Raw genomic sequence first — 15,051 nt, 5'->3', positions numbered from 1 at the left:
GTGCACACTATAGGTCTAGCAGTGCTAAATATAGAGAGAGTAATAAAAAAAACGCGTGTCTTCTGATATAATGTAATAGGGATCGCTTTCGTCGTACTCCCTTCCGAGCTGATCCCTCTGGCTGTGGATACCTTGAAAAAGGAGGGTCGCCTATGAATGCAGGAATGGAGAAATAATTCATAGCCGCCGAGGTTAAAAGTGAGTAATATTATTTATTTGAAACGCCTTAGGTTGAAATTGATAATACCGACGTTAGATGAAAATCTCCGAAGTGCTTTCAGGTGAAGTGGAACTTGTTAGTTGGTCAAGGTATCAGCACGTCTCCAGCGGGACTGCTTCATTTTCTTCCGATGGCAGCTCCGTTTTCAGCTGTACTTCGCTGCGAGAGCTGTGGGGATAAAACAATGAAAGGCAACTAAGAGTGGTAAGAAATTCAGAGAACAAAATAGATCGGGAAACTAGAAGGAAAGTATACTGTCGTCATGGAAGTCAACTAAAGAGTTCTTGGCCATGGAATTATTTATGTATTGTGTATAAAGTGGAAACTAATGGATAGAATTAAGAGGTCTAATAATTTTTATAACATGGAGAAGAAGTCGTTGCGAACTACAAAGTTAAAGAAACGCAGAGACATATAGACCGTTTACAGCGAGCAGTTGGGCTGACCTTCAAGAGGTGACGCTAGCGCTGCACTCGCCATGACTGGCCTTTAGAACGGGCCGATTTCGGTTTCCGCCGTAGGCTGTCAGGCTGCTCAGCGAAGTGCGCAGTCAGAAAATGTGGAAGTCAGGGGGAAAACTTGAGCCGTACTCGGATGTACCAGCTAGGATCGGGGCCTGAAGGTGTGGGACTAAATGCCATGCGAGCCTCACTGGCGGCAACTTTACTAAGTCCACCCGTGTGTGCGGTTTTCCCAATGCCCCGCTTTCCGCGCAGTGAGCGCTACATGGATACCAGGCGTCGCTAGATCGCAATTCTCTGACGAAAGAATTTTGCTCCAAGAACATCGGCAAGGGCGACTTTTCAGACCGTGACGGAAGGCTGCTTGTAAGCGAAGTGTAGTCCACACCCGTTTGCCTCGGCACGCTTGTTCAAAAGCATGCCTCCTGTCGTGTTTACGCGATGCGTGCGTGTCGTCGCGACAAAACGAGTCAGTCTGGCAGTTTAAGCTAGCCGACCGTGACTTCTAGATTCTTATCTAGTTTTCGCTAGCGCATATCAGCTTTGCCGCAGCGCAAAATATCTGGTCTCGCGTTATTTAAATTTTACCAAACGCGTTTCATCGTACCGCAGAAACCTGGCTTTATTTTGCAATGCATGTGTTTCATCGCATTGCAGGCCTGTTTTATGCACGTTGGCGCAACCAGATCTAACCCGTAGCGGTTGTTGCCTTGCGCCGGAGGCTGCAGCTTCGACGTTATTACTGCGAAGCAGTATATCTCTAACCCCTGCGGTTTGATTCCTGTGGAGCCGTTTCACTTGGCGCCCATCCGGGGCTCCTGCTCGGCACCGCCGACCGCTCTATCAGAACTGTTATTCCCCTTGCCACCATCGATGCCTCTTTCACAAGTTGCGCTATCGGCTGACAACGGCTTGATCGAGATTTAAACGTGGAAGTCTCATGGCTGAATGCGTCCTGTCAGCTGTCCTTAATAGAGCGGTTTACGTCTGGGTTGGTGTGTTATACACAGTAAGATGCCTATGACAGGGAGTTAAACAGGACGGTCACATGCTTGTCCGCTAGAATAAAGCTCGAGAGCTCCCAGCTTTAACTCGCTAAGGGACGGACGCATGCCGTTCGCTTTGAGGTAGAGCAGCAGTTGAAGAAGCGTCGGCTCGAACAGAATCACAAATAGGCGCGAAAAAAAATGAAAAGCCACTGCCTCCGCCGCTGCGTCCTCCAGTTCCAGCTCGTCAAGTAGAAGCGAATCCCTCCTGTTTGAACGGCAACTCGCCCGCTTGGAACGCCGACATGGGGCAATATTATTTGTTTAGCTTAAAGGGCTGTTAGAGCCACATTTTGAACGGTTTATTTCACTTCCAAGCCCTCGCACATAACCGGCTGCCGTCGTGCACGAGTTGGGAGGTGGCGGCGGGGAGGGGGGGAGTTTTCACGCGAAGCTCCAGGTTTCATGCCCTTACTGATGACATGTCTGTTGTGCTGGCGAGATGTTTAAACGTGGACGTAAAACGGCCCAGTGCGACTGGTCCGGTGTCCTCTCAGTTGTCGAACGGATTTGGTTGGTGTCTTGCACGAACAGTAGGATGCGTACGACGCGGGAGTAAAACAGACAGCTCTATGTTTGTCCGCGAGACAGAGCTCGGGTTCTTACAAGTTTCATTCAGCTAATTCGCTAGGAAGTGTGCTAAATAGAAAATTACGAATAAACGTGCTTTCTTTCGCGCACTCCCTGGACTGTGCTTAGCTTCGCAGGTCATCCTTCTTCACAGAGTGGAACAGCATTATTTTTCTAACTCTTAATAATCTGTTTGTGAATGAATTCCTACATGGTCATCTGATAAAAGTGTCTCAACCACTGTGTCACAGCCGTCTCATTTATAGAAGGGGTCGGGAACCTTTTGATTTGGAGGGCCGAGTTGCATGAAGCCGACACGGCAAAGGCCGAACGGCAGGGCCGCGATGTGAACGGGGTGGGGGGAGGCATGGCTTTATTAGAGCGGGGAAAAGAAAGGAAGTGAAGATGTTATCTGGCTAAGTGGGAAGATGAGAAGCAATGCCAACTGGAAGTGATCTCGCTTTGTTCCTGTCTAACCCCATTTCAGGTTCGATTTTCTATGTCAGCTTGCAGAAGTCACATTGGGATGGAGGTTCTGACGCTATGCCGTGGGCCGCATAATACTTCCCCGCGGGCCGCAGGTTGCCGAGCCCTGATATAAACGCTTTCTGTGTACGTAGAAATAGACGAGGAGGCGAGAAATAGAATAAACATTTATTGAGCGTAAGTGCTGATGGCACTTACGCTGATGTCCCCGGTGGAGGGCATCCTTATTCCGAGATACCCACGCTGCGACTTGCCGTCCAGGCCCTCTTGACCAGCTCTTGCCTGTGTCCAAGGTCGGGATCAACCAGACGAGCCATCCATTGCTCAAAAGTTCGGAAGGGGATTGGGGGTACGTTTGGAGTTTGTTGTCACTCCCATACCTGGTGGTACAGGGTAGAAATTGCAAAGGGTGGGATACTGAGTCGGGTAGATAGAATGGAGGCGGATGCTGTGGGGATAAGAATTCGTCTGCAATCGCCGAATAGTGGTGGCTTCTTCTCTGGTTAACCGAGGATGAGGTGGTGAGAATTTTTTTCTGCCGAGCCTATATTGTTCCAGAACGTCTGAATACCGGAGAAGTGGATCCGTTCTGGTGTCATCGGGGAAAATTCCGTCTGGGGTAATGACCCGGTGTATGTACGTATACGGTCGGGCAGCGGTGCGAGCCGCCTCGTTACCGTCGGTGGATTCATGGCCAGGAACCCAGCCGATTTCCATCTCAAGTTGCTTTGCCTTGGTTTTCAGAATGGTCAGTGCTGGCGTAGATATGAGGCCCTCTGATAAATAAAAAAATGCCGTGAAACAGCTATGAAACGCGTGAAAAGGGCTTTGGCGACTGGCGCCAGTCAGAACAGCGCTTTGCAAAGCTTTATGGGCCATTTTTCCCGACTAAGTAGTCTCTAAACGTTGGCACACAATATCTACGCGTCCGATAAGGCTTCCAAGTCCATGGTGGCCGCTTTTCTGACGGAGGCGAAATAAAAAAACTAGTGCCGTTCCACTCTGTGAAAATGGATGACGTGCAAAGCTGCAGTCGATGCAGTCCCACGGAGTGCACGAAACAAAACACGCTTCTTTGTAATTTGCGACTGAGACTACCTCCCATTCAATTGGATGATTGAAACTGGGGAGGAATTTTGTTTTATTCTAGCGGAAAATATGGAGCTGTGTGTTACTCAGAGGCAAGCGCACACGCGAAATATGCGAGGGATTCTTCATTCGTACCACAAGATCGTCATAAGCACAACGTCTGTGGCACTGCTCGGTAAACAAATAACTTATTAGGCGAGATAGGAGAAGTTCATGTTTCACGTAAAGACCGCGTCCGTGTTAGGTACGGGCTTTCACACCCTGTTTTCGCTTCCGCTTGCCGCAATACGCACACTGATAGCCATGCTGGTTTTCTCCCCCCATCAATATTCTTTATTTCCAAAAATAAACAGTTGTTAGTCGGATAAGTGTTCGTCGCTTTTCACTTTGTGCCATCTTAGCACTGTTTTATATTTGCTGTCTGCTTCACTCCCGCATCCTGGGAATCTTACTCTTTATGTAACGCACCAACCCATTCCTCTCGACTATTGAGGGACACCGGTCAAGTCGCATTGGGCCGTCTGACGTCCACTTTTATACTTCCCACCTACACAATGGACATGTCATCAATAAGTGCATGAAACTATAGTTGAGCGTGCACTCCCGCTCCCCCCCCCCCCCTCTACTACGATCCAGTGCATGCATAAACCGGCAACCGGTTATATGCACGTGCTTAAAAGTTCAAGACACGGTCGAAAAGGTCACTCTGGAAGCCGTTTAAGCTGAACAAGTATTGTTCGGTCCCGTCGGTGTTCTGACCGGGCACGTTGCTGTTCAACCGGGAGTGAAACGTAGCTACTCGACGAGCTGAAACTTGAGCCGCGACGGCAGCGACAGCGTCTTTCCGTTATTTTCGCGCCCATTCCCGCTTCTGTTAGGGCCGACGTTCCTTCAATTCCCACTCTTCTTCCTCGAAGTGAGCTGCATATGCGTCTGTTCCATAGCAACTTAAAACCTGGAAGGCCTGGAGCTTTATTTTAGCAGACAAACATGTGGCTGTCCGTTTCCCTTCTCCGTTTAGGCACCTTAATGACTGTGTAACACACCAACCCAGACCCTAACCAGCTGATTGCGTAGTACAGCTGACACGTCGCATTGAGGCATGCAGCTTCCGTGTTTAAATCTCCCACCAGCACAACGGGTATGTCATCGATAGCGGCATGAAGCCGCTTCCGTGTTTAAATCTCCCAACAGCACAACGGGTATGTCATCGGTAGCGGCATGAAGCCAAGCGGTGTGTTCACGCCCACGTCCATCCAGCCCCAACCCGGGCAAGCATGAACCAGCAACAGGTGAAGGGCGTATAGTTAGGCGTGAAATACACCGGCGAAAATGTCGTTCGGAAAGCCTGTCAAGCTAAAGAAGAATTTTCGGCTCACGCCAGCGTTCCAAGATGGAGATTTGCTCTTCAAGCGGAAGGATTCGCAAGATATTGGGCTATGTGGAATTTGAGGTGGCAACGGTGGCGGCGGCTTTCGGTCGTATTTAGGCCCATTCGCGCTTCTATGTATTATCCGCAATCACTTGATAACGGTGATACCGCCGTGGTCAGCCGATTGCGCAACTTATGAAAGACGCATTGGTGTTGGGAAGGGAATAACAGTTGTAGTAACAGTTGTGAAAGAGGGGTCGGCCGTGCCGAGGAAGCGCAGCTGAGCGTCGCCGAGTAAATCGGCTTCACCGGAAAGAAAACTGGGAGGGGGGGGGGGGGGGGGGGGTTGGCTGTTAGACATATACTGTTCCGCAGTAAAACGCCCGTGTGTACGAAATTTAGGCGCACGTTAAAGATCCTCAGGTGGCCGAAATTAATCCGGAGACCTACCTATAATACGGCGCGCCTCATCGCCTGCGTTGCGTCGCCGCGTTAAACCCTACAATCAATCAAATCAACCGATAAGTCCTCATTTACAGGCACACTCCAAAATAATTGCTCCATTCCCCAATAAATTAGCTCCGGTGCTCGCCGATGCGCCCCGGCCCATTGAAGGCCGCGGCGAGAAGCGCGCCCGAAAAGGTCCGCAATGCCGGGCGACGTCACATCGTTCAACATGGTTGCGCCGTGGCCGCCGCTCTCCAAACCTTGTATAAGCTGCTGTTATTGAAGTAGCCACTCTGGCCAATATATTTTCTTGAGGGTTTTCTGACAATGTCTATTTTCATATATTATCTTCAAACACCTACCTTGAGCGTCGGCGCCCTAATTGATCAGCCTGAAAGAAGGTGTCGGGCAGGTCTATTCCAAGGGTTTCTGGCATAAATCCTACGGCCACGGCGCTTATGACTCCAGCGGCAAGCAGGACGGCCGGAACGACTGTCCAGTGGGCATGCAGCATCTGCGAAGGCGTGTGTAGGATTAGCGGCAGTTGATACGTTAAATACATGCAAACAAAGCATAGAGGCAGGCATACTATGGTTAACTAACATATGGACAAACAGCGCCTAAGAACACAAGCATTGCCTCTTCGAAAATGTAACGAATCGCCGACGTGTCTTAGAAATGTTTCGAACGAAATGCATGATCTCCGTTTTCCTATTACAAAGAAAGTTTGTGTTTATCACTTTGCCATAAGTAACGTTTCTAAGCATGGCTTAGGCCTGCCTCAGTTTTGAAACCGTGATGTTTCCGGGTAGGCTCAATTGAATGTCACAGACCCATTTTTAGCGTTGTTTACGGCTTTCCGGAGAAGTTCCGGCTGCGGACAGTCTAGAGAGCTGTGGAAAAAAAAATTAAGCCATTGAACTCAACGTGAAATGTGTCGGAAGTGCAGAGCAGTCTTTGCCATAATGGGCTGTGGCGCCGTTATTCGCTCACTTCTACCACCCATCACGCCCTCTGCCTCCCTGTTTCATTCCCCTCTTGATGAATTTAAGGGACGTTTGTCCAAAGGAATTCATATTTCCCGCCTTCACAGTGTTCTCCTGCGCCCTGCCTGGAACACCGGATACGGTATCTAGCACATGCCGGCGCCTTACTGCGCACTTTCGAACGCGTCTTTTTTGGCGGCCACTTTTTTCGATTATTGTCGTTACAACCAACCCAATGGGCGTCCGCAACTAAATGGACACGGGTGCTGCCAGTTATATACACAGATTTTGCCTCAAATGTACCTGGAGTTTTCTTTGCGCTAAACAGCGGGTGGACGTATGACAAGCGCCAGCGGTTCAGGAGTTTCGAATGGTTAATCCGCTTGTTTTTCGAACCCTCTGTTTGGGTCCGTTACGCTGTAACTGCGTGGGCTTTGCTTAGGTACGTTAACTCGCTGCGCCGCCTAATCACGGCAGCTGCTAGACATTGTGACAGCGAACGATCTACGACGACAAGGCGAGCCCCTAAAGTGCTCGGCACTTAAAAACTGACCGCAATGAGTCGGAAGCTTATGGGCGATTCAACAAAGACGCTGCAACAAAGCTAGCAGCTTAAATTATTACTTGCAATTGGACAATGCCGTGGTACGTTCTGATGGCTCTGTGGCTGCAACAAAGGTTTGCTTAGGTTAGACGGCAGCGATAAACACATTTTGTAACGTGCTCTTGACAACAGCAGAAACCGGAAAAAAATTATTTGCTGCAAATGACACAAAAACCTAGGTGCACCGACAGCGTTTCCCCAGGCAGCGGTACTAGGCGGCGAAAAGCATTCTCTTGTGTAGCGTTTCTTTGTAGGTCGCATAGGGATACAAGGAGCAATTTAAAGAAGCTTGTGTGTGGTTGTCTTGTGTAGCGTTTCTTTGTAGGTCACATAATGACACAAGAATCACTTTAAAGGAGCATGTTTGTAGTTCTGCTGTGTAGCGTTAATTTGTAGGTCACATAATGATACAAGGAACACTTTAAAGAAACAGGTCTGTACAACTCTAGTATTGTATTCGCCAGTCACATGACACCATCTGAAGTTCCACTGCAATTAACACGTTTCTGGAACACTACTTGTCTGCTTCCGTGCCTTCCCATATGTATCTTAAAGGGTGCTGGAGTGTTTATGTGGCGTCAGAAAAAGTGTTTCGTTTCCCAATTGATAAGCTCAAAGAATTCAGAGAGCTCGTCATCCCCAGCCTAAAACAAACTATCGCCTGTATCTACCCACTACCTCAGTGGGTCGGACACATCCAAACGCGCACCCTTGCAAGCACCACTAACTGTATTTTTTTTGAGCACTTGCTCCCTAAATTAATTTTTCTGCGCCACACAATAATTCTTGACCACTTTTCTTCTATAAGCATAGGCCTACTTGACCACTTTTCTTCTATGAGCATAGGCCTACATGAGCATAGGCCTACATGCCAAAGAGCTCTTATCGCTATGCGTTTTTTGAGGGGGTTCGGAATCCTTATAGCGCGCCGTGGGGTGATTTGGCATCGTCGCTGCTTATTGTCAAGCAGTGAAGAGCGAAGCGATGTACCTTAAAATTTGACCCTTATTGGAACTAACTTGTGCTCCGCAAAGAATACACTTATACACTGCATGCTTCGCCCCCGCCAAGGTTTCACGGTAGTGCAGATGACCCCTTGTTTAGGGGCGAACCACCCGAGGGGCTCGGGCAGTCGGCGTCTCCTGTCGCCGTCGTCTTATGTCGCCATGGTAAATCAAGTGAAACGATGGTCAAGAAACAAGTGTATCATGGATTAAACCAGTTCAAAATAAACTTAGATGATTTAAACTAATTTAAAATAAATGAATACTCAGAATTTAGTTTCATTATAACAGAAATGTAATAAATTTTGTCTCACAAATGCGTTCAAAGGTGGGGTTGTCTCTTGTAAAGCATACTTCTTAGCATGCTGCGGAATGTGACACAAAGGCAACTTACGGCCAGTCGGACACTTCTTTATTTGCTTAAATCCGGTTAAACGCAAGAGAGGGCGCCACCGCCTCCGCAAGAGCCCGATTCCTCCTCCCAGCGGAGTTTTTCCAGCGCCCGATGAAGCGGGATTCACACGACGGAGAAACCCTCTCACGGAGGCGGACGGATATGTGACGTCAACACCACGTGACCGGATTTTCCGTCTTGGTGGCGCATCCACACGTGCGGAGCTGCCCGGAGTGACTAGCAGACGACAGCGCGGAGGAAGCGAGGGCGAGGCTCGCTTCCTCCGCGCGAGCCTCGCCCTGTGTGCCAAAAACTGGTTCCATTCCCTACGGAGGGCCGCCGCCGCCGAGCGAAAACAGGCGGTGGCATTTTCTTTCCCGGAGCATCCGCGGGCGATCCCCACCGAGGGGCGGAGCCTAAAACCGGTCACGTGAGCGGCTCCCGCGGGCCAAAAAGAAAGGGGTTCTCCGTCGTGTGAATCCCGCTTGAGCGTGCGCCGTGTGGCAAAAGAGAGACTTACCATCTTTGAATACACTTATACTCTGCAATAGGCATTGCGTGAACAGGTTTGCCAGTTTCACTTGGACTATTCGCCCCGCCTTGCTTAAAGAGGTCTGCTGTTATTTGATCCTCCCTAGGTTCTTTGCCTTCTTTCATTTCTTTCCAAGCATTACTTACTCCTTTTGTCGTTACTGCTGCGATGTCTATCTTCTCTGAGGAGCTACTTCCTCGTTCGGCATTATCCTGGATGTCCTGGCTACTGTACCGATCCCTATAGAACTACTCAGCTACTATGACTATTTTATCCCTACTTGTGATGACATTGCCTTGCTTGTCTTAAGTGCATACATCTAATTTCTCCCCACGCCTAGATGCCTCTGCACTGCTTTCAGCCTGCCTCCATTCTTTACAGCATTTTTGATCCCCCCCACCTTATACATCGGGATGTCAGCTGTCTTACTCTTATTAACTTCGAAAGCCCCGCTTGTTATATTCTGTCAGCTGGGGTGGGGATTGTCATGGTTTGCCCTTTCCTAATCAGATCTTTTGTCTCCTGGGAAAGTTTACCAGTATCCTGTCTAGCCATCGTGCCCCCCACTTCTACTGCACACTCCGTGATAATGCGTGTAAGATTGTCGCTGGCTTCCTGTGTCATAAACTCTGCTTCATCGGTAAGAGCTGAATATTGGTTTTGCAGCGCTATCCTGAATTCTTAAAATAAACATCTTACTGTTAGCTCATTATTAGGCTTCTTTCGCACTAGCTTGTTATGGTTCTTTCTCAAATCTAGCCTAATATGATATCTTACCATACGCTGGCCATTACACCTGACCATTCCGAGCACTTCCACATCCTGCACGACGCCAGGTTCATCGCATAATATGAAGCCTATTTCATTTTAATGCTCCCCATTCAGGCTCCTCCACGTCTACTTCCGGCTCTCCAGTTTGCAGAAGAAGGTACTCAGGATGCAGAGGATTCCGTTTTGCGAACTCGACTAGTAGGTCCTCCCTCCTATTTCTACACCCCAGAGCATAGTTCCCAACTGCCTTGTCTCGAGCCTGATTCTTGCCTACTTTGGCGTTGAAGTCTCCCATAACTACGGTATACGGTGTTTTTACTTTAGCCAGTGCCGATCCACATCTTCATAGAAGCGTTAAACTAGCTTGTCGTCGTGGCTGAATGGAGGCGCGTAACCCTTGAGTTACCTGCAACACCTGCTACCCTTTCTTTAATACTATGGTATTCTATGTTGCCAGCTATGCTTTTATTGACTAGAAATCCCACTCCCAGTTCTCTTCTGTACACTAGAGCACGGTAGTGTAGGACGCGTCCATTTTTCAGCACCGTAAAGACTTCACCTTTCCTCATAACCTCACTAAGCCTTATGACATCCCTTTTAATGCCCTTTAATTCTTCGAACAGCACCTCTAGGCTCGCTCCTCTAGATAAAGTTTCCGTGCTAAACATTGCCCGGTTCAGCTTCCAACGGCGGCCTGTCCTGCTCCAGGGATTCTTAGCACTCTCTGCTACGTCACAGGTCTGATTGCCGCCGTGGGCAGTTGCTTCGCAGCCACTGGAGGCTGAGGGCCGTGGGTTTCAGGCGTATTCATGGGAGGTTGGGGCCATTACTACACCAGGGTGGCCAATCCCGCTCTAGTGAGGGGAGTTGCATACTTAGTGTTAAGTGTGGAGTGGCATAATTAAGTGCTGCAGTGGTGATCCCTCTTACAGTGATGTACCGCGACGTCTTATCCCGGTCTTCACCACTCTAACGCCAGCGTTTAAAAGGCAATCTTAACTTGTGCCCTACGGTTTCCATACGGCTCCAGGTATTCTTAGCACCCTTTTCTACGTCACAGGTCTGACCGCCGCCGTGGTCAGTTGCTTCGAAGCCATTAGGTCATTGGGCATTGCGGTTATTAGGCATTGAGTATTCAAGCAATGCCTAATGACCGCGAGTGTGCCGGAATCTTGGAAAAACGCGAACATCATTCTAATTCGTAATACAGGTGACATGAAGGACTTGAAAAATTTAAGGTCCATTATCTTACTGTCAGACGTCTACAAGGTACTTCCCAAGGTGTTTTCTAACAGAATTTCTGCCACATTAGATTTCAGTCAACCTAAAGAACAAGCAGGGTTCCGTAAAGGCTGTGCAACAATGGACCGTATTCACACGATCAATCAGGTGACATAGAAGTGCACAGAGTATATGGAACCACTATATATAGCCTTCATAGATTATGAGAAAGCATTTGACTCGGTCGAAACCTCAGCAGTCATTCAGGCATTACGGAACCAGGGTGTAGGTGAGCATAGTGTACGAATACTAGAGGATATTTATAATAGGTCCGCCGCTACTATCATCCTTCCAGTGTTGTACACGTTCCTCTAAAAAAGGAACGAAAGGTCGTTCCTCGTTCCTTCCCAATTTCGAAACGAGTTCCCGTTACAAGTTCGTTTATTGCGAAAGGAACGCGTTCCAGTTCCACTTCGAAAATTGGAACGTGTCGTTACATTAACGTTACAATTAGATTTTTAAATGAAAATATAGTTTCGGATAATCCTGGGGCGAAATTAAGTGAGAAATTTAAAACTCACATTGAACTACTTATTATACGAATATTAGCACCGTCGGCAGCAGATTATCTGGGGATAACAATAATCAAGAAAAAATCTCCTGTGCGAATTTTGCCATGGAGCACCGGACAAACTCCAGACGGCTCTTGGACTTTTCGGCGCAGAATTTTTGGTGCGGAAAGTTTGGTGTACGGACATTTCGGTGCGCCAACTTTTCGGCGACCAAATTGTCTGGTTCTTGCCTGTTTGCGACAGCCGTTATATTTTTCTTACCGCTTACCGTGGGTTATGGACAACACTGTGGAGCAGTGAAATATTTTTTATTGATGCCGGGTTTGATCTTTGCCAGGTATTTTTAGAAATTCTACATGCATATATTTTTTGTTGAATACCTATTCCTGGGGACAGCTGTTAGGCAGCTGATTGAAGTCTTTAGCACACGTTTTTTTTTTCATTTACGACAGGTCGTTAATTTAAATTAGCTCTTTTTTAGCTAAGACAATTAACCGGTGTTTACGACGGTCCGATGCCTTTTTTGTATTTTTTAAAATGTACACCCTAAAATCACATAAATTACATGCACACTCTCAATATCCGAAACGTAACAAACATTAGCTAGCCCCCCAGAATGCAGAAAACCTTATGAAGGTTATTACGTAGACTGGGCTGCCTTGCTAAAATGGATTAGCGAACACTGGTCTAGGATATTGTCGTGGAGGAAGAACGGGCCTTTTTGACAACAGCCGCAGCGCGCACGGGTTGTGCATACAAATTGCACTAATCCTGTTCGGGAAAACCAAGCTTCATTTCATGTTTACATGCCTACATTAAGCACATTTTAATTCTTTGTCCTAGCGCCCCCCCCCCCCCCTCTCCTCCCCTCCTTCACGCTCGAATCTCTACCAGATTTCTTTTTCAGTCATATTATTTTCGTTTTCCCCTGAAAATCCTACAGACGTGGCGGCGTTCACGGCTTCCGAAGCCGCACAGCAGTGATACAGGAAAATGCTTTACATTCACCATGAGCTCACGAAACCTCTATAATGTGCAACAAAACGTCACCCAAAAAGCCGCGGAGAACACAATGGCCACTATCGTTTGCTGGCTACGCCCTTCCGCGCGTGGCGGTCATACCCATGGCACCCCCACTCCAGGAATCGCTCTTTCTTCGCCTTCAGTCTGCCCGTTGGGAATTAACTCTTCAAGTTACGCATATGACACCCCAGGCATACATTGCTTTCTCCCATTATAACGTGCAAAAAAAGTGAATAGGCTAGTGTGACGAGAGCGGCAGCAGCCCTCTTTAAGCTGCCGAAGTCCAGTTGACGCAATGGTGAACCACAAGTGACAGCCTTCTCTCTGTACCAAGGGGGCTGGTAGCCGGCGGGGCTCAGCCTTCTCCTCCCCTAAGTAAGGCCACCGTAAGTGCGACCGTTGGTTGGTTAGTTTTAAGTATAACCAACACCGAATTCAACGAATACGAGGTTGATTGAGAAAATAATTAAAACGGAAAGCACACACGCTTAATCTACGTCGTTTTTCTTTTGTTTTTTTCGCGGGTGTTTTGCTGTGGGGGAGAGGGGGGCTAAAAGCAGCAGCCTCTTGCACCGTTTGTTGAAGTGAAAGCAAAGCGCTTTGGTAGCGTGAGCTACCAAAGCGCTTTTTTTTGTAGCGTGAGCTACAGTGGCAGAGGTTTAACAGCTTCGCGTGGCTCCTGGAGAGCCGTGCTGCGCATGCGCGAGGAGCACTGACGTCACACGGCGCACAGAACGTTGGTCGCTGCAGGGCGTCACCTCTTCACTCCCCTCCCATCACATTCTTCACCGCATCTATCGGCGCCCTGGCCATCCTTCCTGTCCCACCTGTTCTTCCTACCCATCCATCCTTCTTATTGGGACTGCACCCCGCCATCACTTGACCCATCCCTTGCCTCCATCACCTCCCGAGAGCTCTGGTTGTCTCCCCCGCCGGCAGTAAACATCCAGGCTGCCCAGGAAGCTCTCTACAAACACGTGCACTGGATCCGCACGGACATTCTGGAGTACTACGTGGATCCGGTGAATTGAACTTTCATATTAGGACCTGGACTTAGGTGCTGCGGAAAATAAAGTTTGTTCTCTCTCTCACACACACACACCTCACGCGCCCATGGTCTTCGTTGACCTCCGTTCCGCACGTTGCGGCCCACTCCACTTGAGGATCATGCGAGGGGTGGCCGGGTGTGGAACCGAAGGCTCGTGCGTCGCAGCAACACCGGCGTGCGTGCGCCTTGTACGATCGGCGTATGTGCATTGCGACGACCGTCTGCAATATTATTGGGTTCAATCATCCAATCCTCCCGTCGTCTGGTTTTCGCCGGTTCCCTTCCCCCCCCCCATCAACGGGGAGCGACAAGGCTTTGTGCTCAAGGACGCGGGGCGACTAATTCTGCTACAGGACGAAAGCCGCTTACCGCGGCTTCACGGTAACCCAAGCGCCCGCCGGCAGGGCAGGTTAATATAACTGAATGGTGCAGGGAGGGATGAACAAAGGCAAGCTGCGTTGCTCTTTCGGCGGCAATCTTCAGCTGCGAGCCGAGCATCGTGGGGCCGACTTGTTGTGGGTTGGAGACGCCGCTGTTCAAGGAAGGTTGCACCACCGAAGCCAACCGAATGACCTGTGCGAGAGGAAAAGTGCCTTATCTTTGTGAGTGTGTGGACGTCAATTTCAGTGCCACGGATTTTCGTGATTGGTGCGTCCTGACGTCAGCTGAGAAAAAGGGTGAAAGGGGGCGGACCCAACCTGGTTATTTAATCTCGTGCGCGCAGGAGCGCAGGTTCCCTGTTCCCTCAGTCAAATGCCATGTAAATATCTGTACATAAAGTTTCTTTCTACGCCCTACCCGGCCCCAATGTTTGTCCCAACTCCGGAACCACGAACGTTATCACCGGTCACGCTACCAGCTCCGCAACACTGGTGGCAGCGGTGGGATTCGAACCCATGCCTCTTGAGAGACCGGAAGTGTTGCGGATCTGGTAGCGGGACCGGTGATGGCGTTCGTTGTTCCGGAGTTGGGACAAACATTGGGGCCGGGTAGGGCGAAAAAAGAAACTTTATGTGCAGATATTTACATGGCGTTTGACTGAGTGAACAGGGACCTGTGCTCCTGCGCGCAAAATTAAATAACCATTTTGGGTCCACCCCTTTTCACCCTTTTTCTCGGCTGATGTCAGGACGCACCAATCACGAAAATCCGTAGCACTCAAATTCACGTCCCGACACTCACAAAGAGAAGGAACTTTCCCTCTC

The 15,051-nt window shown here is 49.0% G+C and overlaps 1 protein-coding gene across 2 annotated transcripts in view; it reads right to left on the bottom strand.

Annotated features, from left to right (window-relative positions):
* Positions 1–208: 208 nt before the first annotated feature.
* LOC144167644 (organic cation transporter protein-like) overlaps positions 209–15,051 on the bottom strand; it is a 149,983-nt gene continuing 135,140 nt past the window's right edge. For both annotated transcript variants that reach the window (XM_077696836.1, XM_077696844.1), the window contains exons 9-10: positions 6,054–6,205; positions 209–388 (exon numbers count right to left, since the gene is read on the bottom strand). In XM_077696836.1, the coding sequence (XP_077552962.1) occupies positions 313–388; positions 6,054–6,205 (228 nt within the window). In that variant the 3' untranslated portion in view covers positions 209–312. The remainder of the gene's footprint in view (positions 389–6,053; positions 6,206–15,051) is intronic.

Source organism: Haemaphysalis longicornis, unplaced genomic scaffold (genome assembly GCF_048455015.1).
Source record: "Haemaphysalis longicornis isolate Haplotype H1 unplaced genomic scaffold, Haemaphysalis longicornis Haplotype H1 scaffold_1, whole genome shotgun sequence".
Classification (NCBI taxonomy): Eukaryota; Metazoa; Arthropoda; class Arachnida; order Ixodida; family Ixodidae; genus Haemaphysalis; species Haemaphysalis longicornis.
Note: the sequence above shows the minus strand (reverse complement) of the source record. Positions and strands in the feature narration are given on the sequence as shown.